The following is a 27,913-nucleotide window of genomic DNA, read 5'->3' on the forward strand; positions in this document are numbered from 1 at the left end:
GATTTGGGTCAAAATCCAACATGTGACTCCATGAAGATCCAGCCACAATGTCTCCCCACAAGCATATTCATTTTGTAGGACTATCTCATGTGGGTGAAATTCTTACCCAAGTATGATAGTTGATGAAATTCCTTGTGAACGGGCATTGTTGTTTATCAACTCTATTACATTGTTTTTTCCCAAGTGCTTAGTGCTTGGTGCTCTGCACACCGAATTTTTTTTTCTGGTATTTGTAAAGAGCATGCTATGTCCCAGGCAATGTTCTAAGCACTGGGGTAGATTCAAGTTAATCACGTTGGACACAGTTCCTGTCCCCTCATTGGCCTCACAGTCTTAATCCCCATTTTACAGACGAGAAAACTGAGGCCCAGAGAAATGAAGTGACTTGCCCAAGGTCATACAGCAGACAAGTGGCGGAACCGGGATGAGAACCCAGGCTTCCAGGCTTCTGTTCTATCCACTAGGCCATGCTAAGCATTCAATAAATACCATTGTTTGATTTATTGATTGAGATAATTCCTGCCTTGAAAGCTGGGGAATAGACTAGATTAAGCTCAAGCTTATGAAACCAAATCAACCAGTGTTTGTCCAGAGATGTGCATGAGGAATCAAAGAACGATTTAAGAGAAGCAGCATAGCCTAGTGGATAGAGCACTGGCCTGGGAGTCAGAAGGACCTGGGTTCTAATTCCGCTCAGCCACGTGTCTGCTGTGTAACCTTGGGCAAGTCGCATCAGTTCTCTGTGCCTCAGTTATCTCATCTGTAAAATGGAGTTCAAGACTGTTAGCCCCATGTAGCACATGGGCTGTGTCCAACCTGATTAGCTTGTATATACCCCAGCGCTTAGTACAGTGCCTGGCATATAGTAAGCACTTAACAAAGGCCATTAAAAAAAGATTTACAACAATCTGATCTTTTCTTCAGTATCTTACCTAGGATCCAGAACCACAGTTTAGTTAAAAGAAGGTTGGCTTTCTGGGTAGTCTTTTTTCAGCTTAGCCAAAGGAATTCAGGTAAGATGCTGTGACACAAAAACAGGGAATCTCACCGATTAAGACGGAACGATATTTGGGGATCAGTGCTAGAAAGGGGATCCTCAATTTTCAAGGGTCTTAATACTCTCTGTCTTGATTCCCATTTTACAGATGAGGTAACTGAGGCACAGAGAAATGAAAGACACCAGTGGTGAAGGTCTCTGACTTAAGCCCCATCTAGGGGGTTCTAAGAGATGGGCAGGCCCAGCAGAAAACCGGAAAAACAACTGGCCGGCATGGGTGCCGAATATCATTGCGGCTACCAAGACAACCAGCTCCTGGGTCGTGGCCCCATGGCACGGCACTGGCACTATGTTGTGGTCACTTTGGCTGTAAAGAGGTTCTACAAATGAAAACAACCCCTTCCCCCTGCAAAGAACAAACAAAAACAAAAATGACTCCCTTGCGTGCACTTTGTAATGTGCTGCACCCCTGCCTGCCTAATTGCTTGTTACACTCTGGGCCTCAAACGGGCATGTGGCTGGCAAGGAAGAAGTGGTGAGTGGCATTGTGCATCTGGGCCTCAACGGACATGTGGCTGGCAAGGAAGAGACGGTGGGCGGCACTGTGCAATACTAGCACTGGAATCAATTCCTTTGCAGAGGTTCTTGGCCCTAAACTCTCAGGATGGAAGCTTATCTGTTTTCTCTTCCCGAGACTCTGGAGACAGGCAGTCACAGATGTTACAATATACAGTGGGAATGAGTGGGAAAACAAAGATGCAACTGGTGACAGAAAAGTAAACAACAAAAAAATGAAAATAACAGTGGAATAAATCTACCGATATGCACCTGCGGGCTCAAGGTAGCAGGTGGGATAATGTGACTTGGGAAGTAGGGATAATCAAGGAATACCTCCCGGAGGACGTGGTCTTTGGCGGGGGGGGGGGGGGGGGGCAAAAAGCCCAGATTGTTTGAGTGCCTAGACTTTGTATTGCCATTTTTCCCTCAAGAGGAGGAAGAATCATTCCCTCCAACTATCCCCTACTTGAAGGGCTTGGAAAACACACCTGGGGAAATCTTCATCCTGCCATTCCTCTTTCACATCCACATTTTCCATCCGAAGCGTGGCCTCTGTAGTTCCCATTATGGTGCTTGAAGGGATGACACTTGGAGAAAGAAAGTGGTCTGAAAGAAATCACAGGTAACAGTTAGGAGCCAGGAGATCCTCCTCCCTTCCATCTCGGTCCATAGCCACACATCAACCCCTTCCCCAGGGGGAAAACCTCTCTGGGTTTTAATTTGCCTCCTTCCTTCCTTTCCATTCTCTTGGTCCCTAATCTCCATGCTGTAATCACTTCTTCCCCTACCTGTCTCAATTCCCAGAAAGCTCCCTGCATGATGAAACTGCTGCCCCTTCTAGAGATTTCTCTGGCTGTAGGACTACCCAGGCCTCGCTCTTTGGGCTGCTCTGGGAGGGGAGTCAGGACCGCTGGTCATATCCCTATGCCTCCCGCCAGGTCAGGTGAGGTGAAATTTGCTCTGGCCCCTACTCCCTGCTGCTGGGAGCAGTCTGCAAGACAGGGGAGGAAGGCGGCCTTGGAGTTTGGGGTGTTCTGCAGAGGAAGGCAGGGGAGCCCGTGCTACTGCTACAGCTGCTGTATGCCCAGCTATGTCTCTGCCCCCTGCACACATGGCCCTGGTATGGGCATATGAATGCTTGTGCAACAATAAATCTTGTCACGCTTCTGCGGGAGCACTGTGTCTTCACCCTTTCCATCTCCCTTGGGGCTCAGTCGACCTGAAGCCTGGATTCTACAGGATTAGAGGCTGAAAACTCTTCCCTCTTTCCCTCCCCTCTTTCTTCCCTCACCTCCCTGGGGCTCTCGAGAGCGACAGGCAAGAGGAGATTAGCTAGCACCCCTGGCACCTCTCCCATTCCAAAATTAAACACTGCCTCTAACATCCCACAATGTACCTCTAATATTCCATTTTGGGCCTCTTTCTTGTGAATTTATACTAACTTCTTGAATCTGTTAATTTTTCTGCCCACCCAATTTGGATTGTAATTAGATTTTTTTTGTTAAAAAAACCCAAACTTTTGGATACAGACTCTGTGTCATCAATGGTATTTATTGAGCACTTACTGTGTGCAGAGCACTGTACTAAAAGTACAGTATAATAGAGTTGGTAGTCGTGATCCCTGCCCTCAAGGAGTTTACAGCCTAGAGGGAGGAGTTTACAGTCTAGAGATTCCGACACCCTTTTCAGTGTGAGTCTCATGAACTATTTGAAAATGTAGAGGTACATGGAAACTATGACAGAAGGAATTACAAGATGATCATATTTAAGCTCCTTAAGTAAAGGAAGGAGAGAAGTCCAACAAGAAAATGAAAATGAAATTTAGAGAAGCAAATCTGAACACTCTTAGAGCACAGTGGTAATGGTATTTATTAGGCGCTTCCTCAATACAAGGCACTGTACTAAGCACTAGGAGAGAATACACAGGTAGGAATTGGACATGTCCCTGTCCCTCAGAGGGCTCACAATCTAAGAAGGATAGTAGGAAGGAGCTGGTGGAAAGAGAAGCTGAAAAGACCTAAGGATCCATGAAAGCTGGCTGTTCTTCAAACAGAAAGTTAGGAACAAATCAAAGTGATGAATGGGAAGGACCAGAAGGGGAACAACGTCCCAAGTTGGCTAAGCCTAGAACCATACAGAGTCCTGAAGTAGCAGAAGAAAAAGCTCCCCAAGGGCCCTAAGGAAGATTTTCCAGTTTGGGCCCCTCCCATGACAGCAGGGTAGGAAAGAGAGGAAGGAAGAACACTACAGGGCCCCAGGTACACCTGGGACTTTAGGCTCTTGGTCTTGGAGTGGACACGTTGAGTGGGAATTTCAATAATTTTATGTTGAGCATATAAAAACATTCTTCAATTTTAATGGGCGAAAAAGGAGAACCAGAGAAAATGCTGCCACTGTCTTAGAGAAGAAAGGGAAACAGACATATAATAATAATAATAGCTATTATTATTATTGTGGTATTTGTTAAGTGCTTACTATGTGCCAAGCACTGTTGTAAGCACTGGGGTAGATACAAGGTAATCAGGTTATCCCATGCAGGGCTCACAGTCTTAATCCCCATTTTACTGATGAAGTAACTGAGGAACAGAGAAGTGAAATGGCTTGCCCAAGGTCACACAGCAGACAAGTGGCAGAGCATAGATTAGAACCCACGTCCTTTTACTCCCAAGCCTCTTTCCACTGTCACGCTGCCTCTCTCTATATATAAAATGACATACCTATAGGTATTCAATAGACCACCACTTTTCCCACCTTCAAAGCCTCACTACAGTAATAATGGCATTTGTTAAGCACTTACTATGTGCCAAGCACTGTTCTAAACGCTGATCACATCTCCTCCAAGAGGCCTTCCCCAACTAAACCCTCATTTCCCTTACCCCCGCTCCCTTCTGCATTGTCCTTGCATTTGGATCTATACCCTTTATTCATTCCACCTTCAGCCCCTCAGCACTTAATGTACATAGCTGTAATTTATTTTAAGATCTGTCTAGACTGTAAACTCCTTATGGCCAGGGAATGTGTCCACCAACTCTGTCGTACTGTGCTCTCCCAAGTGCTTAGTACAGAGCTCTGAGCAGAATGAGTGCTCGATAAATACTGTTGGTTGATTTAATTGACTGACTGATAACAAAGGACTGAAATGGGGGAGATTATTGTCTCTGTCTTCTGGAAAAAAATAGATTGGGACCAGTTCCTGAGAGCAAGTATCAAGTGTGATGGAAGGTGGGAAAACCAAACTAGAAAAGAGAAAGAATTATAGAGAAGCAGTATGGTCTGTGGAAACAGCATAGGCCTGACAGTCAGAGGCCCTAAGTGCTAGTACAGTGCTCAGCACATAGTAAGCACTCAGTAAATACTACTGATAATGATGACCTGCATTCTAATCCCGGCTTCACCACTTGTCTGCTGTGTAATCTTGGGAAAGTCACTTCACTTCTCTGTGCCTATTACCTCATCTGTAAAATGGGGATTAAGGCTGTGAACCCCACGTGGGACAGGGACTGTGTCCAACCTGATTATCTTGCATCTATCCTAGTACCTGTAAGTACGGTACAATGCCTGGCACATTGTAAGTGCCTAACAAATACCATAAGAAAGAGGGTAAAAGAGAAGCTCAGAATGTTCAAATTAACAGATACTAATAACTTGCATCTTATGATATTTAATGAAATGGCAGATATTACAGCAGAGCCACTGGCCACTATTTCTAAGAACTCTTGGAGGACAGAAGTCCCTGAGGACTGAAAAAGGAAATATGTTGTGCTTCACAAGGGAGATAGATAACACTGATCGATCGATCAAGCAATCGTATTTATTGAGCACCTACAGCATGCAGAGTGTTGTACTAAGTACTTGGGAGAGTACAATCACTCAATCAATCAATCAATCGTATTTATTGAGTGCTTACTGTGTGCAGAGCACTGTACTAAGCACTTGGGAAGTACAAGTTGGCAACACATAGAGACAGTCCCTACCCAACAGTGGGCTCACAGTCTAGAAGGGGGAGACAGAGAACAAAACAAAACATATTAACAAAATAAAATAAATAGAATAGATATGTACAAGTAAAATAAATAAATAGAGTAATAAATGCGTACAAACACATATACAGGTGCTGTGGGGAAGGGAAGGAGGTAAGGTGGGAGGGATGGAGAGGGGGAGGAGGGGGAGAGGAAGGAGGGGGCTCAGTCTGGGAAGGCCTCCTGGAGGAGGTGAGCTCTCAGTAGGGCCTTGAAGGGAGGAAGAGAGCTAGCTTCAATAGAGAGAGATCCCAACTCACAAGGATCTTACAATCTAAAGGGAAACAGGTATAAAATAATTTACAAATAAGAGGCAGAAGTGCTTAAATAGCAGAGAGTGTAAACCAGTAGGTACAAAATTGCAACGAGAGGTTGTGAATGTAAGAGTTTCGGGATGGTAGATGGGAGGATAGCAACCTGGGTAGAAGAAAAACTAATCAGGGAAAGCTTCCTGGAGGAGGTGAGATTTCCAAACGGCTTTGAAGATGGGGGAGAGCTGATGTTTAGCGAATTTGAAGGGGGAAGGAATTTGAAGGGGCAGGAGGAAGGGGGTGAGCCAGCTGCTGGAGGAGGGAGAGTTGAGAACAAGGCATAGTGAGAGGCCTGGGAGGAATGGAATGTGTATCAGTTTAATAGCAATTTCTCCAAAAGTTGAACAAATCATTTAATATTTTGCAACCTCCTAGAAAAGCACCAGATAAATAGCAGTCATCAGAGCCTTATAAAGCCGTGAGAAGCAGCATGGCATAGTGGATAGAGCACGGGGCTGGGAGTCAGAAGGGAGTCAGAATTCCGGCTCTGCCATTTGTCTGCTGTATGACCTTGGGCAAATCACCTCACTTCTCTGTGCCTCAGTTTCCTCATCAGTAAAATGGGGATTAAGGCTGTGAGCCCCATGTGGGACAGGGACTTTGTCCAACCAATTTCGCTTGTATCCACCCCAGTGCTTAGTACAGTGCCTGGCAGATGGTAAGCACTTAACAAATACAAGAATTATTACAAAGAATAAGTTGTGCAACCAATTTAATTTCCTTCTGTGATGGTGACAGGGGAACCAAAAGAAGTTCTCTTTCTTGTTTTTTGATTGTGACACCCCTTACTTCCCACCCAAGACAGTCACATCTGCAAGCTAAGAATGCACTGAATAAATCCTACAATCATTAGGTTGGGACACGACTGGTTTAGGGGTCGTACCCAAAGGAGCAGTTATGGATGGCTCAGTTGTGGGATGTATTAATCTTCATCCAACAGAGATCAGTGCTGCGGATGGTACAATTTATTATTTTTATAATTATCTTGACAAAGGAAAGTTCGTCAGATTTGCAGGTTATATTAACTTGGGCAGAGTGGCTAGCGCCTTGGAAGGCAGGAATAAAATTCTAAGTGACTTTCATAGAGTAAACATAAGATCAGTGAAAACACAGTAATAATGAATAATTGTGGTATCTTTTAAGTGTTTACTATATGCCAGGCACTGTACTAAGTGCTGGGGTAGATACAAGATAAGGTTGGACACAGTCCCTGTCCCACACAGGGCTCACAGTCTCAATCCTCATTTTACAGATGAAGTAACTGAGGCTCAGAGAATTGAAGTGACTTGCCCAAGGTCACACAGCTGACAAGTGGTGGAGCTGGGATTAGAATCCAGGCCCTTCTGAATCCCAGGCCTGGGCGCTATTCACTAGGCCACGCTGGCTTCTATATAGTGAATTTTAAGAGAGACAAATGCAAGGTACTATACTTGAGAACAAAAAACAAACACTATAAATACAGGATGGGGAAAAGACTGGCAAAGTACAATCAGTGGTATTTATTTAATGCTTACTGTGTGCAAACCCCCCTATTAAGTGTTTGGGAGAGGACAATACAACAGAGGTGGGAGACATTGTTCAGGTTAGCAGAAAAAGATCAGGGAATCATAGGCAACTCCAAAATGAGAGCTAGCAATGCTCAGCACATAGTAAGCGCTTAACAAATGCCATCATTATATTAAGATTACTAATCTTAACAGGAGTATGACATGTAAGAGCCTGGAAATAATTCTTCTGATAAACTGCATTGGTCAGATACTCATTAGGGTTCTATTTCCAGTTGCATGGTGTAGTGGATAGAGCATGGGCCTGGCAGTAAGAAGGTCATGGGTTCTAGTTTGACTCTACCACTTGTCTGCTGTGTGACCTTGGGCAAGTCGCTTCTGTTCTCTGGGCCTCAGTGACGTCATCTGTTAAATGGGGATTGAGATTGAGTCCCATGTGGGACAGGGACTGTGTCCAACCCCATTTGTTTGTGTCCACTCCAACACTTAGTACAGTGCCTGGCACATAGTAAATACTTAACCAATACCACACTTTTGAGTGGATGTGGAGAAACAGAAGTGAGTCCAGAGAAGAGGAAAAAGAATGATTTCAAGGGATGGGAAAATAGTTCTGAGTGGAAATGTTAATAGTTAATTTTCTTTATATTTATGAAGGGTTTTTTGGTGGGTGACTAGCAACAAGTTGTTCTCCTTGTTTACAGAAAACCAAAGAAGATGAAATGCATTTTAAATTGCACCAGGAGAAAATTTGGTTAAACAAAAGGAAGATCATATTGACAATCAGGGCAAGAAAAAACTGGGAGAAACCTACGAAGGGAGGTTGTGGAGTCTTCATCACTGGAAATATTTTTTTTAAAGACCCATGGTTGATGGTTTAGTTATTCATGTCCCTGGAGACTGGGGGCTGAGCCAGATGAAGTTCCTTGCAGTAATGCAGTTCTGTACATTTTGGTCTGATGAGAGATACCATATAATCATTCTTGCCTAGTGAACTGTGGAATGATGCAGCTTTGCATAATTTGAATCTAAATTTGGGGTAGCGAGTCAACCAAAAAAGATAATGCAGATTAAGGTGCGGGCAAAGAGGGATCCAGGCAACACTGCATGTGTGAAATTCCAAGTAAGATTTATCAGTCTGGAATGATTCTGATTAAAACGTGACAGAATGATTAAAACGAGACCTTAACAAACAGTTTATCTTTCTGGTGATGTCAGAGACAAGGGAATCCATCAGGAACTGATTTATAAAACACGACAAGCAAATCATGTAGCCAATAACTATAAATTCCAGTTTTATTATTTGCTCTGGGGAATCTATATATAACATACACAACCAAATCATACCATTTTAAGGATAAATTCAAATAAATAAAAATCAATTTTGTGTCATATGGAAGTAGGTTCTGTTTCTGATAATAATAATAATATATTTCTGTTCTTTGCTGTGATCCAAGAGCACTGTTGGTGTTTGTAGGGGAAAAGGTATAAAAGGAGTCCATAATAAGGGCCTTTTAGAAATTTAATTAAATTTGAGACAGTGAAGCTTTCTCATTATAAAACTGTGTCACCCCAAAACATACTGCAAAGTGTGTGCGTGTGGGTGTGGCAAAATACATCATCTGTAAGCGTGCACTTATATATATATATATATATATATATATATGATTTGTGTGTTAATATGCAGAATAAGAAATGTAAATATTCATTTGAACGACTGAAAAGGAAAATTATTTAATTCATAGGATTTTTATGAACATGGTGGCAGCGATTTTTCTAAAACCACCACCAAAAATCGGTTTTTAGAAACAGTGTCTGATGACTCTTTAAGGGCTTTAACATGCCACAAGGGGAATTGAGTGAGTTTGGACCCTAAACAGACTGGCCTCTCAACAAGGCATGGAGACTATTATAGGGAAGAATGTAGACCTTCACCTACCCTGTATCTGTGAGAACTTCCTAAAGGTGTTTTAATTCTAATGCGTTTTAGCTGGGTGATCTATAGACAGTAATTAATTTGTGCTAATAGCTCTCATGGAAAATTTTTCTTTGTAGGGAAAAGATGGATGACAGGAATGCACCAAGATGGAAATCATCTTTCCAAATCCTCACCCCACCCCCGGCTCCGTCTAAAAGAAGGCAGCATGTCGTAAAATAAAGAGCATGAGCAAATTCCCTTAGACAAAGCATTCGTCAGATGAACGAAAGAAGGGAAGGTGTACATACCGTCTGCCCGTCTCTTCTCTTTACCAGGGAACAAAGAAGAGCCCTTCAGTAATCCAGTTGTGCATTCCTTGATCTATAAAGGCATCTCAGAATGGTGGTTTTTCAATACAAACGCAGAGGGAAACTGTTTTCTTGTCTTAGTAAAGTGTGGCTGCATGGGTCACCCACAAAAACGCCTCCCCACAATCGCAGAGTGGCTCTTTTGTTTGGGAAATGATGGTAGTTATTTGTATTCTGCTAAGGCTGCTGCTGCTGCCAGTCCTCTACCATTGCTGTCTGCTCTGTGCCCTGCCTCCAAGGTATTTTATTATTTCCAGTTCACAGCTGGCTACGGCTTAGCAGTCTTAAGACAGCTAATAATATGCTGCTTTTGTGTGCTGCAGAAGGGGGATGGTCTAACAAAAAGCACAGCCTCTATCCAGAGTTCTCCCTTTCCTGATTGGATAGAAGGCAAATAAGTATAATATCGCCAACATCTTCTCATTGGCTAAGCAGATAAAAATGACTTTAATAAGATGCCCCACTGTCAGAAAAAAAATGGCCTCATTTCTTGGGTGAGAGAAATAACAAGCTTCCCCAGCTTAGCCAGAGAATTGCACCTTCAAACAGAGGTGGCTTTCAAGGCCCCCTGGATTTTCTGGCCAAGAGATCTGGGGAGGGGAACTCCCCTGAGTCCAAAGCAGCATCAAGGCGCAACACCTGCCGTCTTTTTGAATTTCCCATGCACCAGAGTTGTTCTTCGGTTTAAAGATGCTGCTGCTGATTGCGCGATGGTACCGATGGGAGGGAGCTTTACACGGAGAATCTCTTGCAGATTGTGCTCGAGAAATACAGTCGTGTTCGGCACGCAGTAGGCACCTAATAAATACTATTGATTGATTGGGTAATAGAATTACATTAATTGTCAGATTCCATAATAGCCGATTTTTACTTCATCAGAAGTGAAATGAATGTATCGACCCTCTCTGCCGGGTGATTAGGTCTCAATAAACCAATGGTATTTATTGAGCGCTTACTCTGTGTGGAGTATTGTACTAAGCGCTTAGGAGAGTACAGTAGAGTCGGTAGGCATAAACCGAGGGGGGGCGGGGAGAGCAGGAGTGGCCTGGCCCTGCCCCTACCTATCTTAACCCTTCCCCACAAAGCAGTTTTTAAAATTGTTTCATCTTCCCCCAGCTCCCTCCCCGCACCTGTTACCCGCATCCCTGGTGCTAGTGCCATAAAAGAGACTAGTTTTGTAAAGTCAAAAGTGACTAGTCAGTCAATTGTATTTATTGAGCACTTACTTTGTGCACAGCTCTGTACTAAGCGCTTGGGAGAGTACAATACAACAATATAAGAGAAATATTCCCTGCCCATGACGACTTTACCGTCTAGAGGGAAGAAGTTTACAATCTAGAGCTTACAGGTTAATCCCTTTACCTGGGCTGTAAAGCTGAAACCCAAGTACTGCTTGTCAAAACTCAAACATCTCATTTCTAGGACTGCCTGTACTTAGAAACACTTATCTTGGTAATAATAACAATAATGATGGTATTTGTTAAGGCTGGCACTTACTAAGCGCTGGGGTGGATACAAGCAAATCGAGTTGGACGCAGTCCCTGTCCCATGTGGGGCTCACAGTCTCAATCCTCATTTTACAGATGAGGGAACGGAGGCACAGAGAAGTGAAGTGATTTGCCCAAGGTCACACAGCAGGAAAGTGGCAGAGAACCCATGACCTTCTAACTCCCAGGCCCGTGCTGTACCCACTTCATCATGCTGCTTCTGCTTCTGGTCGATGTGTCCGTAAGGTAACCAATGGATGCTCTGGCTAAACCACCTAGGCTCTGATAGAATCAGAGAATCCTAGAGTTGCAGGCCAATATAGGAGCATTGTGGCAGTGTTTCACCAAGGACTATTGGCCTGAAGCTGCTAGGTAGTATTTACAGTATGCATATGTTAATACTCACCTTCTGGATTGTTGAATTTTAACATTGTGGCTTAAATTTTGTTTTCATTATTTTATGGGTGAGTCCTCCTACACTTACATTGTGAGCCACAGTCCGAGTTTTATTGATTTCCTTGTATTTACCCCAATGTCCCTGCCCCTCGGGGGACTCACAATCTGTGTGCTCTGCACACAATAATTGCTCAATAAAAACGACTGAATGAGTGAATAAAACTAGAAAGGGTCAGAGGGGCCCGGCGACATATACATATGGAAAGAAGAAACAAAACATAAGAGCGCAGAGGAGCAGAATTTCGGCCCGCTGCCCAACGCTTGACGGAAGCAGAGCCCAGAGAGCCGCAACAGAGAGGCGACAGGTTGGTTGTGTGATAACTGCCACTTAAACATCAAACACCACTTGTCCCTTTTCTATTCACCATCTGATAATGACTTCTCCCAACCAACAAAGGAATCCACAAGACTCTTCCTGGAGGCATTGAGAGGGCGGGGCAGTCATTAGCACCGATGATTACTACTTATTGATGTTAACATCAATCGCCCCCCTCCCTGATGGGCTAACTGAGAAGATGAGGAGGCTGAAGCAGTGAGGATTTTATGCAGGCTCCCGTCTCTTGCTGCCCATTCCCTTCAGTGTCCCCTTTTAATGCAGTGTCCCCTTTTAAGAGCCAGTCCTGGCGGTCATTTAAAAAGGTTCCTAAATGGGTTTTTTTTATGGTGTTTGTTTAAGAGCTTACCAAGTGCCAGGAACTGTACTAAGCGCTGGGGTAGATACAAGCTAATCAGGTTGGACACAGTCCATGTTCCCCATTTTACAGATGAGGTGACGGAGGCCCAGAGAAGTGAATTGACTTTCCCAAGGTTACACAGCAGACAAGTGGCGAAGCCGGGATTAGAATCCAGGTAGGTCCTTTCGACTCCCCAAACTGTGCTCTATCCACTAAACCACGCTGCTTCTTAGGAAGTGTTTAGGCAATAAAACAGAAACCCAGGACACTGGTCCTGGCACAAGGAGTTTACACTTGTGTAAGAGGTATTTATAACCGAGTTATTTATTCCTTTCTCTTCTCCTGCCACCCTCTCTGCCTACAACTCCCTTCCACTGGGGTCTTTGCCACCCTCACGCCATCGTGAACCAACTCCCTCCACTTCTTCTCCTCCAACTTGCTTCTTGACCCTCTACAGTCTGGTTTCTGCCTCCTTTGCCCCACTGAGGCTGCATTCTTCAAGGTCACCAATGACCTCATCCTCTTCCTCACCAAATCTAATGGCTTCTACTACGTCCTAATCCTCCTTTGACAGTGTGAGACTATTCCCTGTTCCTGGTAAAGCGATCTAACCTTGATCTAACACAGTTCTCTCCTGATTTTCCTCCTACCTCTCTGTCACTCACTCTCTCAGGGAGCTCATCTGTTTACATGGCTTTAGCTACTATCTACACAGATGACTATTAAATCTGCCTCTCTTGCCCCAGCCTCTCACTTTTTAAAAATATCTTGCATTTCCTCTTGTCTCCAGAACATCGCCACATGGACATCCCACTGGCACCTTAAACTCTACATGGTTAAAACAACTTCTCACCTTCTTTTCTTACTTTCCCACCTCAGTGGACAATACCAACGTCCTCCCTGTTCTTGGTGCCATCTCTGGTTCCTCTCTTTCACCTCTGACATTCCATCTGTCTCTAAAGTTTGCTGTTTTTTTCCTCCCACTATTTCTCAGGTCTGTTCTGTCTTCACCCTTCTTGAAATCACCCTGGTTCAAACTCTTTATTGAATTTAATACTGCATCTGTCTCTACACTAGTCTCCCTGCCTCAAAACTCCCATCCTTTCGGTGTAAACTACATAGAGAAGCATCGTAGCTTCTGGCTCTGCTACTTGTCAGCTGTATGACTTTGGGCAAGTCACTTAACTTCTCTTGGCCTCAGTTACCTCATCTGTAAAATGGGGATTAAGGCTGTGAGCCCCATGCGGGGCAACCTAATTACCTTGTATCTACCCCAGGGCTTAGAACAGTGCTTGGCACATAGTAAGCACTTAACAAATACCATCATTATTATTAATATTCTGCTGTGAAGCCCTACTCTTGGACCCGAGGAAAGAGGAAAGAGTGAGACTTGGATTGAGAAGCAGCATGGCTCAGTGGAAACAGCACGGGCTTGGGAGTCAGAGGTCATGGGTTCGAATCTCGGCTCCACCACTTTCATTCATTCATTCATTCAATCGTATTTATTGAGCGCTTACTGTGTGCAGAGCACTGTACTAACCGCTTGGGAAGTACAAGTTGGAAACATATAGAGACGGTCCCTACCCAACAACGGGCTCACAGTCTAGAAGGGGGAGACAGACAACAAAACAAAACATATTAACAAAATAAAATAAATAGAATAGTAAATATGTACAAGTAAAATAAATAGAGTAATAAATCTGTACAAACATATATACAGGTGCTGTGGGGAGGGGAAGGAGGTAGGACGGGGGGGATGGGGAGGGGAGAGGAAGGAGGGGGCTCAGTCTGGGAAGGCCTCTTGGAGGAGGTGAGCTCTCAGTAGGGCTTTGAAGGGAGGAACTTAGCTGTGTGACCTTGGGCAAGCCACTTAACTTCTCTGTGCCTCAGTTACCTCATCTGTAAAATGGGGATTGACTGTGAGCCCCACGTGGGACAACCTGATCACCTTGTATCACCCCCAGCGCTTAGAACAGTGTTTCGCACATAGTAAGTGCTTAACAAGTACCATTATTATTATTATTATTCCAGTTCTGGTTCTGCTTTTAGCTGGCTAATATGAGCAAAGACTGCACATGCACTTTGCAATATGCTGCATCCCTGCCCACCTACTTACTTGCTACTTGCTCGTTGCATATTTTGCCTCAGGGGTAACATCACTCTCCCCAGATTCAAAGCCTTATTAAAAGCACACCTCCTCCAGGCGGCCTTCCCCGACCAAACCCCCATTTCCTCTTCTCCCACTCCCTTCTGCATTGCCCTGACTTGCCCCATTTGCTCTTCCCCCCCTCTCCCCGCCCCATAGCACTTAAGTATCTATGTGTAATTATATTTATTTATATTGATGTCTATTTGTATTGATGACTGTCCCCCCCCCCCCCCCCGCCCCCCAGACTGTGAGCTCATTGTGGGCAGGCATTGTCACTCTTTGTTGCTGTATTGTACTTTCCTAAGAGCTTAGCACAGTGCTCTGCACACAGTAAGAGCTCAATAAATACGATTGAATGAATGAATGTATGATGTACCTAGTCACAATTTATTTATATTAATGTCCATCTCCCCCTCTAGACTGTAACCTCCTTGTGGGCAGGGAATGTGTCTATCAATTCTGTTGTACTCTTCCAAGCACTTAGTACAGTGCTCTGCACACAGTAAGCATTCAATAAATACAATTGATTGATGGACATTCCTGGCAGGGATGAAAGAATGCAAGTGGCGCTGTGCTAGCCTCTAGCATGAGAGCCGATCAATCCCTCTGCCTATGCTCTGTCCTGAAATTTCAAGGTTGAAGCTCCTTTGCTATCTCTGATTGAGGATTTCTTCAAACCGTACTGCCTAGACCATCTTCTAAGATGTTGGACGGCATATGTCTCTCATCAGAAACCTCCAGTGGTTACCCATTTCCCTCCACATCAACCAAAACTTTCTGCCTTGGCTTCAAAGCTCTCCCACAAGCTCTTTCCTTCTTTCATATCTGCCTTCTTCACCTGCTCCTCCTCAGCTGGTGTTTGTAGCTCTTCCCAAGCTCATCCTCTCGTGTTTTATTCTCATCTCTCCTACCTCTTGATCATGTCCTTCTTCTTGCCAGGAATTCTCCCCTCCTTCAAAACTGTGAGACCATAACTCTGATCACTTTGAAAGCCCTCTCTAAATCGCCCTCCTCCCAGTTGATCTCACCACCTCAGGTCCTCATTCCAAAGCAATACTCAATACTGATGTATTCACATCTACTTATGTACACAATGATTTACATACTCTGCTATTTATGCACTTCTTCCCATATAGTAATAATAATGATGATGATGGCATTTGTTAAGTGCTTACTATGTGTGGAGCACTGTTCTAAGTGCGGGGGGATACAAGGTAATCAGATTGTCCCACGTGTGGCTCACAGTCTTCATCCCCATTTTACAGATGAGGGAACTGAGGCCCAGAGAAGTGAAGTGATTTGCCCAAAGTCACACAGCAGACACGTGGAGGAGTCGGGATTAGAACCCATGACCTCTGACTCCCAAGCCCGGGCTCCGTCCACTGAGCCATGCTGCTTCTCCATCATATCCACCTTTCCGTCCACTTTTTGGTCAGTTGAATGATTTTCCTCCTAATGAGATTTGTGCCAGTCTGGTCCTGTCAAATAGAAACTCCTTGAGGGCAGGGACGTATCTTTTACCTCTACGGTACTCTCCCAAGCAATTAATATGGTTCTCTAATAACGACAATAACGATAATAACAATAGTTGTGGTATTTGTTAAGCATGTGCTATGTGCCAAGCACTGTACTAAACACTGGGGTTTAGTACCAAAGGGGCCAGGTAATCAGATCAGAGTCCCTGTCCCACATGGGTTTTAGAGTCTAAGGTGGAGGGAGAAAGGTATGGCGTGCCCATTTTACAGATGAGGAAACTGAGGGGGCCTATAGAAGTTAAGTGACTTGCTCAAGGTCACATGGCAGGCAAGTGGCGGATTAGAAACCAGGTCTCCTGACTCCCAGCCCCGTGGCCCTTCCACTAATCCACGCTACTTCGCTACTTCGCTACTAGAGAAGCAGCGTGGCTCAGTGGAAAGAGCCCGGGCTTTGGAGTCAGAGGTCATGGGTTCGAATCCCGGCTCCGCCACATGTCTGCTGTGTGACCTTGGGCAAGTCACTTCACTTCTCTGAGCCTCAGTTCCCTCATCTGTAAAATGGGGATTGGCTGTTGAGCCCCACGTGGGACAACCTGATCACATTGTATTTCCCCCAGTGCTTAGAACAGTGCTTTGCACATAGTAAGCACTTAACAAATGCCATTATTATTATTATTACTTACTGGGTACCCGGTTGGCACCCAATAAATACTGATAAATCCGAAACACTCTCTTTCGGGGAAAAGCGATACGACCTGGCTAAAACCAGTCTGGCTTCCCCACGACCACTACAGAGTTGTCTTCCGGTTCATGGAAGTTTTTAATGCCAATTTCACCAGAGAAAGAGCCCCTTACACGCTGGGAAAGCGAAGGTAATCAGTTGCCGAGGGAGGAACCAAAGGCGGGGCGGGGGGGGGGACAAGGCCTCAACTCCCCCTTTCTGGAGGTTGATGGAAGTTGCGGGGGGGGGGGGAGGGTGCGCGTGACGGTGCACGTGCCACCCGCGCCAACGGTCGTTCCTTCTTCGTCGCCCCGTCCTTCGAGGGAGCAGCATCTCGCAGGGCTGCGCTGACGGACCGAAGAGGCCTAGACGATGGAAAACCCCCAAAGTTTTCTACATGACATCGATGCGCTCGCCCGGTAAGGGGCCTTGCTCTCCAACCGTTGCCCCCCCCGCCATTTTTGCTCCCCCTTGCCATTATCGGGTTTTTTTTCCTTAGGAGTGGCTTCCCGCCGGGCCAGGCCGCTGGAGCCGTCGTGTGTGGGGATAAGATGGAGGATGATGACGACGATGGTATTCGTTAAGCGCTTACGATGTGCTGAGCACTGTTCTAAGCGCTGGGGTAGATAGAAGGTCATCAGGTTGGCCCACACGGGCTTCATCCTCACTTTACAGATGAGGGAACTGAGGCCCAGGTAATCATCACCATCATCATCATCAATCGTATTTATTGAGCGCTTACTGTGGGCTGAGCACTGTACTAAGCGCTTGGGGAAGGACAAATTGGCAACATAGAGAGACCCTACCCAGGTAATGGGGGAAGGGGGTCGGGACTGAGGGGCAGGAGGAGGAAGGTGGCTCCTCATCCAAGATGGCGGAGGCTGCCACCTGAGGGGAGGGCCAGAAGCGCGGGAGTGGGCAAGGCCCATCCCGGCCTTGTCCCCACCGGCTCTCGGATCCCGAAGGAAGGCGGCATCCAGGCGACTCTTCCTCCCCGAAGCAGTATCTTCGGGGGAAAAAAAATGGAAAAAACAACTCAACCTCCTCATCCCCGAAAGCCACTTCCATTGCTTCCATTGCTTTGCCCCGTAATCGGACGGTGGCGTCCATTAGGAAGACCGTTATTCCTCCCATCATGAGGCGGTTGGGGCGGAAGGGTGTGGTCGTTTTTTTCCTCTCACGCGTCCACAGTTTCCAACTGGGAGACGTACATCTCCCGGGATGTGAACTCTGCTTCCCTCCTCTCCCCTTTCTGGGGGTCGTACATCTCTTCAACTCCATATATCACCTGTATATATGTTTGCACATTTTTTTCTCTATTTATTTAATTTATTTGTACATATCTCTTCTATTTATTTTATTTTGTTAGCATGTTTGGTTTTGTTCTCTGTCTCCCCCTTTTAGACTGTGAGCCCACTGTTGGGTAGCGACTGTCTCTAGATGTTGCCAATTTGTACTTCCCAAGCGCTTAGTACAGTGCTCTGCACATAGTAAGCGCTCAATAAATACGATTGATGATGATGATGATGATATTTCCTTCGAAAGCGCGGAAGAGTTCCCCCAGCGCAAGGTCCGCGTGTCTAGTGAATTTAGTGAGAAGCAGCACGGTGTAGTGGATAGAGCTCGAGGCAGGAGCAATCAATCAATCAATCAATCAATCAATCAATCAATCGTATTTATTGAGCGCTTACGGTGTGCAGAGCACTGTACTAAGCGCTTGGGAAGTACAAGTTGGCAACACATACAGTCCCTACCCAACAGTGGGCTCACAGTCTAAAAGGGGGAGACAGAGAACAATCAATCAATCAATCAATCGTATTTATTGAGCGCTTACGGTGTGCAGAGCACTGTACTAAGCGCTTGGGAAGTACAAGTTGGCAACACATAGAGACAGTCCCTACCCAACAGTGGGCTCACAGTCTAAAAGGGGGAGACAAAACCAAACATACAAAATAAAATAAATAGAATAGATATCTACAAGTAAAATAAATAAATAGAGTAATAAATATGTACAAACATATATGCAGGTGCTGTGGGGAAGGAAGGAGGTAAGGTGGGGGGATGGAGAGGGGGACGAGGGGGAGAGGAGGGAAGGGGCTCAGTCTGGGAAGGCCTCCTGGAGGAGGTGAGCTCTCAGTAGGGCCTTGAAGGGAGGAGGATCGAATCTCTCCTCTGCCGCTTGTCTGCTGTGTGGCCTTGGGCAAGTCATTTCACTTCTCTGCGCCTCAATTACCTCATCTGTAAAATGGGGCTTGAGATGGCGGAGTTTACGTGGGACAGGGACTCCCATTTGCTTGTATCCACCCCAGCGCTTAGTACAGTGCCTGGCACATAGTAGGCGCTTAACAAATACCGTAATTATTATTAGTATGGATGGTTCTTCAAGTCTCTAAAGTGTTGGCTTGTTTTTCCATCTAACCTGCGAGTCAGTAATAATTTCAAATTCAGAGTTAGATTAAAACAGTGAGTAGAATAGTTTTTCTAACACGGTGACACGGTTTTTTTTGTTCTGATTTTTCACCGACGGTTTGGTGCCCGATCTTTATGATCATAGTGCTTTTAATTTTTGGAGCACTTGGTAGGTCCCAAGGAGATATAGTTTACCAACGGATATTCGGTAATGAAAACCATACATGCTACTGTTATTTTGAAACGGAAAATTTCCCTTCACATTATTGTGTCAGCCTTGGTTTAATGAGGTCTACCAATTTTATGGTAACTGCTTGCGTAAATCTTCGTATTTACTGCTCACTGTCCTTGACACCGGAAAATTGTCTCTGGGCACTTTTTAATTTAACGTGAAAAATCCTCAAATGTTGAAGTTTTAATAAAAATGATTTTATGGTGAGAAATAAAATTTTTATCTTGGCAGCTTTACACTTAAAATATATGAATGCTGGATCGTGGTATTTTGTCGCTTAATAAATTTAATGAATTGTGTAGTTTGCATCTGCTTAATATTCTGACATCAAGGGAATTTGTGTATATGTATGCATATAAACGTCTCATTGTGAATGCATAAAATACCTATCGACCACTGTACTTCCACACGCCTTCTCTATCTGCTTTTTCTCTTCCAAAACGTCCTTACTTTTTCTAATGATTATTGTTAGATCTCCAACAAGTCGATTTATACCCAAGGTTGCACAAGCCCAGCTAATAGCCTATATCATTCCATCCCCTTGGCGAATAAGAAAACTTTCCAGTGGTTTTCTTAGTGGAACTGAATGCCACTCTCAACAATAGTATAAAAGTGGATGAGGGCACAGCAGTGTCTGCTGCCTTAGAAGGTACACTGGTAAGCTGTTTCATTTTTATTTTATTTTTTTTTATCACAGACTACATTCATTCCTCACCCCGATTACCTGTCTCATTAACTTGTATGTACCACAGCAGCGCTTGACACTTAGTAAGCGCTTAACAAATACCATTATTATTACTATTGTGTAATTATTATTGCGACGTTTGCTGCTGGTCATAGTGGGAGTGGGTGGGAGAGTGAGGATGGCTCAGCACAAACCATTACTACTAATGGAAAAACAGCTCAAACTATTCCACCCTGCCTTAAAAAAAGCCTTATGCAAGACTTCTTACTTGGATGGCTCCACAAACTTAGCGTCCCCAGTTTTTTAGGCAAGGTATGTGCCCTGGCCCGTCCTGTGAGTCCTTTGTGGGGAGGGACTGTCTCTATTTATTGCTGAATTATACTTCCCAAGCGTCTTGTACAGTGGTCTGCACGCAGTAGGCGCTCAATAAATACGATTGAATGAATGAATGAATGCCCCTTTGAACTGGAAAGGGGCGGAAGTGGAGCCAAAACGGCGACTTGTTGCCTTCTTGCCTGCAGGCCAAGCTGGAGCGACGCTGGCCCCCCAATCTCTTTAGCAACAGCGCAGTGACAGGCCACCTTTAATCGGGCTCTTCGCCACCCTCTCTTCCCTCCCTCCATTAGCACACTGATATCGGGGGGAGGGTACAAGAGCAACCCCCAAGCCTGGCTGCTTATTTTATTGTGGCCTTCCCGGGCGCTGGAGAAGAAAATTCAGTTCCCACACGTGGTGGCTGTGGCGGCAACTCAGATAGAGAAGGTCAGTGAGATGGCGACAGAAGTAGGTACGGTGCTTTCCAATTTTGGCAGCTCCTTCTCCCCTTCTCAAATGTAAAAAACTAGGACTAAGTTCGTTCCTTCTCTGCCAGCCCCCCCCACCCCTTTTTTTTCTTTCTTTCTCTCTTCCTCTTTACTCCTTCCCCTTCTAAGTCCATTAGAAAATGGCGGTGTTTGGGTAATATTAACTTTTTTAATGATTTCAGAATTGTTGGGTAGGGACCGTCTCTATGTGTTGCCAACTTGTACTTCCCAAGCGCTTAGTACAGTGCTCCGCACACAGTAAGCGCTCAATAAATACGATTGATTGATAGTAAAGTACGCCATCACTGTGTTTAAATTGTATATTTGGCCCCTTGCTCACCTGCTGATGAAAAGTTTTGATTTGTTGGGCTCTTCTGCCCAAATTGGTTGCTGACCCTTGTTTTAGAGGCTGTCAGAATCTTGGCAAGTTAGTATTTAGAACTTCAAACTCACTCCACAGGAACAAAGGGGAGTTGAATTCAAAGTATGGAGTGATTACGATCAGTTGTGTGGCTGTGGGTGATGAATCATCATCTGAAGTACCCTAGTGAAGTATCCCCAAACAGGCTAGCCGTATGTGAAATTTAGCCTCCTTACCACCTGTGACTTTGTCAAAAATTAGATTCTGGGTAATGATCATACTTGTCGACTACTTTTTCGAACTGAAGCATCTTCTTGTTAAACCGGGGATCACTAAGGTAATGGTATTCTTTACAGTGCCACCTTCAACTTCTCAGTTGTATTTACACAATCAGTGTTCAGTTAAATACTACGGACTGAGTGATTTCTGTTTGCTAATTTTTAGTCGGGTGGGTTCTATTCTATGCGGGGCAGTGTGTTTGAATGGAAAGATCAGGGGATGGGAATCTGGAGACCTGAGTTCTAGTTCCAGCTCTGTGACTCTCCTGAAATGTGACCTCAGGCCCTTGGCCGTAGTTTTAAATGCCTGGCCGTGTCGGTAAGAAGAAACTTTTACTTTTACCCTTGGCCATCACTAGTTCAGATGTAACTGAAACCTTTTTAAAACAGTTCTGGTAATTCCTAGCCAGGCCCTCCAGGTGATCACAGTAAGTACAATGTCACACAACCTCAAATCAACACCTTCAGTGGACATTTTCACTATTGTATTTGGTTAAGTCAACAGAGAATGATTTGGAATGAATTATTTTAGGGGAAAAAATAGTTTTTTGTTTAATGAATGACACCTAAAACAATTGTGCTTAAACCACCTAAGCTAATAGGGGCACCTTGAATTAAAATTCTAGCTATAGTCAAGTCAGACATACATCTGACTGACTGAAAAGAAAAATATTTTGAAGCAGTTATTTTTAAGAGAAGCAGCATGGCATAATGGGCCTGGGAGTCAAAAGGACCTGGGTTCTAATCCGTGCTCCGTCACTTGTCTGCTGTATGACCTTGGGCAAGTTACTTCATTTCTCTGTGCCTCAGTTACCTCATCTATAAAATGGGGATTAAGACTGTGAACAGCCCCATGTGGGACATAGACTTTGTCCAACCTGATTAGCTTGTATCTCCCCAGGGCTTAGTACAGTGCCTGGCACACAGTAAGTACTTAACAAATACCATTTAAAAAAAGACTCTTGAGTGATTTAAGTACTGCTTTTAATAAGATTTTATTTTTCCTTGCTTGCAACTCTCCCTATCAGTAATATCTATTGAGTGCCTACTGGGTGCAAAGCACTGTACTAAATCCTAGGGAGAGTACAGTAGAATTAGTGGACATGATCCCTGCCCTCAAGAGGTTTATAATCTAGCAGAGGATTTTACAATCTTTCCCCCCGCCTCCATGCCTCACTCATGCAGTTCCTCTGGTTTGGAACTCCCTCTCCCCCCAAATCCTACAGATCACAGCCCTCTCCATATTCAAAGCCCTCCTGAAATCCCACTTCCTCCAATAAGCCTTCTCTGATTAATTTCCAGCATCCCAAGTCATGTAAACCCATCTTAGCCCCTATGTATATTTATTCACTTGAACATTCAATTATTTATTTTGGTTACCCTATATAAGTATTTTTGTCTGTTTCCCCATTAAAATGTAAATTACTTTTGGGCAGGGAATATGCTCCTTCTTTGTTTTGTACTTCCTAAGTGCATTGTACCTACTAGGTGCTCAATAAATGCTGCTTCTACTATTCTCTCTTGCAAACCAAATTTTTTGAAGCAATTCCGGAATCTTGTGTAGTGAAATTAATATGAAAAGGCTTTAGAAGGTGGTTAGACAATTATTCATAAAGCTGTTTATTAAAACCTGCTAAAGTATTGTACATTTAAAACCACAGAATTTGCAAATTAGATGGCATTGTTATCAAACTAGTGCTGAAGGTTAGAAAAAAAGTAAATGAAAATTTGATTCATCCAATGACAATCTGTTGATGGAGTCTGAGAGCAGTGGGTGAGCCTCCGTTCTGAAACTTCAGAACCAAGAACTTGTGTGGTAACATTGATTACAATGTTAGTAGTTTACACACACCACTTGCACTCTCAAATCTGCAGGCTGGGTTTCCTTTGGGACTAGGTGGACAGGGCTACAGAGTCTTGCAAAGTGCATACAAAGGTCTTTTTCTTTTTTCCTTTTCTCTTTCTTTGAAAACATGCAGGACAGCTGAAGAGGACACAGCATAGTGACAGTTAAGGGCCCAAGTTGGGAGAGGAAGTAGATTGATTTCTCTTGAGTGATTTTCGATATTTACTTGGAGTAGTTCCTTGAATGGGGGAGAAAGGCTAGGTTAGTACAGAGTGGTAATAGAAATCATATACTACAGTACTATAAATGAGAAGTTATTGTGCTTCTCTGAATATTTCATTATAGAAATCCAGAATTTGAACTGACTAGGCTACAAGCCTTTCTTTAAAAAGAATGCTGGCTTGCTTTTTAAAGGGAATCAAAATGGCTCCTTGCTTTGGAAAACCTTATAAATTTGCAGAAGTCAACTTATTCCTTAGAAGGGTTCAGCAGTTCGAGGCTTGCTAGGACAATTGACTGATACAAGTATTCCATTATTTCTAGTCTGTGACCTACCATACTTCACATAATTCTTCCTGACCTCTCAAAATGGCTGAGTGATTCCAGGGGGCACTTCTGCCCCAGAAACGAAGCAACCAGGGGTAGTGGAAGCAGGTTAACCAGAGATTAGGGTTGTGAATAATCAGTCTGGACTGTTTTATTAAAATGTTCAATATGTGGCTGATGCTTGTTAATTAAGTTGTTTACTGTCTGTTCTAGTTTTTAGTTGACCTTTAGAGCTTGTAAGTAATAGAGATGGTTATTTGCTCCTACTTCTTATGCACAGGAAAGCCTGCTGCAGTGACTCAAGGTACTTGAATAATGCAAGTAGTGCAGAATAGAACAAATTGAGCTTTAAAATCTAAAGATGAGTGGATTTTTTTTTCTTGCTTTTGCAGTCAAATTGCTCCTGCTAATTTTCACCAGATCCCTGCAGCAAATTGTGCTGAGGATCTGAGTTCTGAAGTGGCTCAGATTCCTCGGATAATATCACCATCCGGGTATGAAAGGCGCCACACAAACGTATATCGACCTCGGCATTGGAAACCCTATTGCAGGACCAGAAGTCAAACTCACCAGGTATTATTTGTAAATCAAGTTGTGCAAAATGGCATGTTTGTATGGTAGATTTTTCATGCTGTGCATTTCGTAAGACCAATTTATTATTCCTCTCTTTCTTTGACTAGTGTGTGTAGCTAGATGAGGGGAAAAATACAATTGGATCATGCAATAATGTGGTTCTGTCTTGGGCTCTGTTTTAATTTTCCTGAAGTTTGATGGGCCAGGAGGCCTTTGTAGCATGGTTTCAGCCATATTTGAGCCATATTCAGCTCAGCATTTTGGAACCTGCGATAGAAGAATGCCAGTGTAATTTTTGGAATCATTGTCTGTAGAAATATAACAGGTTAGATCGTTTGGGTGGTGGCAGTGTTTATCGAGAGATAAAGTGTAGGGAAGCCTTATGGGTCACAAACCAATAATAATGTCAAAGTTATATGAAAAGGGTAACTTCTCTATTACTTTGGAGGAATGTCACAGCACAGCTGAGGTTTGACACATTTTCCAGTGAGTCTGATGGATGGTATTATTCAAAGCAAACAAAAGGGAAGTGTGGGTGATAATATGGAATTTGTTGGCTCTGACCCAATAGTGGCATTGCTTATGCTGTCATTTGTTCAGTAGCAGATCTCAAGTGCAGTGTAAATTACATCCTGCTTCACCCCAATCCCTCATGTCAATATTTTTTCACCCCCAAATAAACCCTTTGTTAATAAAGTTGAAACCATCAGATGTTTGCTTTTCAGTATCCTCCTCATCCACTCTCTTACCCCTTCATCCACTCTCATCTTTCTCAGCTATCTCTCGAGAGGTTCTCTTGCCTAATTTCAAAATTTACCCCTTCTGCTTTTGCCCCTGTCCCCATTCCATCTCACCTTCTAAAAATAAGTGGTCCTACTCTTGTTCCTTTCCTGAGCACCATCTCAGCCATTCATTCTCTGATGGCACCTTTCCTTCTGCCTTCTGCTCATATCTTTTTCCTGCCAGGAACTTTCTCAGTCTTCCTATCTGCCAGACCACTGCTTCCCCTTCTTCAAAGTCCTTCTGAAATCCCACCTGCTCCAGGAAGCCTTTCCTTATTGATTTTTCTTCTGCCCAGATCAGATCCTTCCAACTCCCCGTTCTGCACTCGCGATCATCTGCTCCACATAACTTAAATATTCGAATATTTAAACACTTAACTCAGTCTCATGGCCATCTTGGCCATGAGAGTCTCATGGAGTCTCTTCCTCCCTCTCTGTAAATTATTGTGTCTGTCTCCTCTCCTGGTTGTAAGCCCTCTGAGGACAGGAATCACACCTATTTTATTCTCCCAGGAGCATAATACCACTCTCGGCCCAAAGGATTTGCCCTGATTTGCTTGTATCCACCCCAGTGTTTAATACAGAGCCTGGCCATAGTAAGCACTTGAGATATACCATAATAATAATAATTAAAGCCCCCACACCTCATAAGTGTAATTTCTTAATCCTCATTCTAGGGCAACCATCCCCTCTCTAGTCTTCTGTTTGGCTGTAGGTTACTTGACCTGTGCCCTCTTTGAATACTTAATTCCCATTAAAATTCTCAAACAGAACATATTTTTTTTTCTTCTTAAGCTTAGAGCCTTGGCATTCTTTAAAATGACACTTTCCCTGCCATTATTTTCCTTGCTGCCCTAACTCCTTACAGTGACCTGGTGTTCTTGAGGTACCCAGAGCCAGGTTTCCCCATCTCCAGAAAATGTTATGGTTTTCAAAGGAATTTTTGTGTTTCTTTGAGTAAATGCCATTAGGATGAACAGGGTAATATAATGTAGGATTTTTATAACCCCTTCCTCTTTTAAAATCAAAGTACTTCACATCCATTATATAGCCTCACAACATTTCTTCTGGATTTATTGTGCAGAAATGGAAGGACAGATATTGTGACTTTGCCTTGGTCTCCATGATTAGTCAGTGATAATCTAAAGACTGGATCACATGTCTTTAGACTCCTATTCCAGTGTTCTGCCTTCTGTAACAAGACTAAGCTCGTTATGGACAGGGAATGTTTCTACCAACTTGGTTGTATTGTACCCAAGTGTTTACTACAGTGCTCCATACAGTAAGCAATCAATAAATATGATTAATTGCACTGACAGATTTTGCACTGGGATGCATAAAGGCCACTTGATACTTTCAAAGATGTTGAGGAATATTATATGAAATTTCATTTCCTTGTAAGCACTAATGCAATCTTCTAAGCTGCTTGGTTTTGCTCTTCAGATGAGGACAATTGTATTGATTAGTAAAAGAGACAATAAACAATTACAAAATTAGGGTAGTTTTGAATTATGTGAGTGATTTGATTTGCATTTTTAGTTCTGGGTTGTACATTTAACAACTTTCTTTTTCCTTTAGTCATTTTACACTCAAGGTCGTTCAAGTTCTGGAGAATTGCCAAATGTCAGAAGGTACCCCAAGAGATGGCATACTTACTTTGCTGCTAGACAGCATCGACAACTTGCCCCAGTCACTTATCTCCAGTCAGGTGAGTGCTGCTAGAGCATAGCATTGAAAAGATTGACATTAGTATGCTATTGAAAATATCCATCAAATTTGTGATTTGAAGCTTATTTGCAGTAGAGCACTCATTTTGACATTTAAGTAACTCTGACATATTTTTAGGTAGTTTAGATCCTCAAGAGTGTTGGACGTTAATTTGTGTGATTGTGTTTTCATTGTATTTAATGAGAATTATTGTAACTCCTTATTCAGGCATTGACTAAGTTTTTATATTTCTGCACCTGGAGATGGGGCTCCAGGGAAGTGGAGGGAGGGTTGGCCAGATTTCCAATAATCTATCACTGAAGTAGCAGAATGAGTAGACATGATCCTTACTCTCAGGAAATTTATAATCTAATAGGGAAGACATACTCTAAAATTAATGAAAGGAGGAAGAAGGAAAAAAGAAATATGTACAAGAAGGAAGTTTATGTTAGCTACCTAAGGACTATGGGAGATTTTGAGCCTTACTGTTCAAGCACTTACTGACATATCCACTTTTCCTTTCTCCTCTGTACTCTGTAAATTTTGGGTTTGTCTCCCCTGTGAGATTGTAAAGTCTCCAAGGGCCGGGATCCTTTCCTCTAATCCTACTGTACTCTCCCAAGTGCTTAGTCTAGTGTTCTACCTACAGTAGGTGCTCAGTAAATACTATTGATTGTTAGGGTCGCAGATCAAGAGGTGGCACAGAATGGGCAGAAGCAACTAAGCTGCTTCTGTAAGTTGGCAGGATGGCCTGGTGATGCTATATCCTGTCATTATGTCTCAAAGCTTTCAAGCATATAGCTAAAATCTGAGACGAAGCTTGCTATGGGCAGGGACTGTGTCTGCCAGCTCTACTGTATTGGACTTTCCCAAGTGCTTAGTATGATGCTCTACACATAGTACATGTTACTACTGCCACATTAGTACAATCACTCATCCTGTCCCGCCTGGATTACTACATTAGCCTCCTTTCTGACCTCCCAACCTCCTGTCTCTCCCCACTTAACTCTGCTGCCCGGATTATCTTTCTGCAGAAACATTTTGGGCATGTCACCC

The 27,913-nt window shown here is 43.7% G+C and overlaps 2 protein-coding genes and 1 long non-coding RNA gene across 11 annotated transcripts in view; 2 read left to right on the top strand and 1 right to left on the bottom strand.

Moving 5' to 3' along the window:
• LOC119949095 overlaps positions 1-9,857 on the top strand; it is an 82,599-nt gene extending 72,742 nt beyond the window's left edge. For both annotated transcript variants that reach the window (XR_005457166.1, XR_005457167.1), the window contains one exon: positions 9,443-9,857. This is a non-coding gene — a long non-coding RNA (uncharacterized LOC119949095). The remainder of the gene's footprint in view (positions 1-9,442) is intronic.
• Positions 1-9,917, bottom strand: part of ATCAY (ATCAY kinesin light chain interacting caytaxin) — a 60,871-nt gene extending 50,954 nt beyond the window's left edge. For both annotated transcript variants that reach the window (XM_038770563.1, XM_038770565.1), the window contains exons 1-2: positions 9,614-9,917; positions 2,044-2,161 (exon numbers count right to left, since the gene is read on the bottom strand). In XM_038770563.1, the coding sequence (XP_038626491.1) occupies positions 2,044-2,120 (77 nt within the window). In that variant the 5' untranslated portion in view covers positions 2,121-2,161; positions 9,614-9,917. The remainder of the gene's footprint in view (positions 1-2,043; positions 2,162-9,613) is intronic.
• A 7,024-nt stretch (positions 9,918-16,941) lies between these two features.
• Positions 16,942-27,913, top strand: part of ZFR2 (zinc finger RNA binding protein 2) — a 37,835-nt gene continuing 26,863 nt past the window's right edge. For all 7 annotated transcript variants that reach the window (XR_005457238.1, XM_038771570.1, XM_038771571.1 and 4 more), the window contains exons 1-3: positions 16,942-17,054; positions 24,188-24,368; positions 26,729-26,858. Coding sequence is in view for 6 of the 7 variants with exons in the window: in XM_038771570.1 (XP_038627498.1) it covers positions 17,008-17,054; positions 24,188-24,368; positions 26,729-26,858 (358 nt within the window). In the remaining variant the exon portion in view is untranslated. The remainder of the gene's footprint in view (positions 17,055-24,187; positions 24,369-26,728; positions 26,859-27,913) is intronic.

This window comes from Tachyglossus aculeatus, chromosome X2 (genome assembly GCF_015852505.1).
Source record: "Tachyglossus aculeatus isolate mTacAcu1 chromosome X2, mTacAcu1.pri, whole genome shotgun sequence".
NCBI lineage: Eukaryota > Metazoa > Chordata > Mammalia > Monotremata > Tachyglossidae > Tachyglossus > Tachyglossus aculeatus.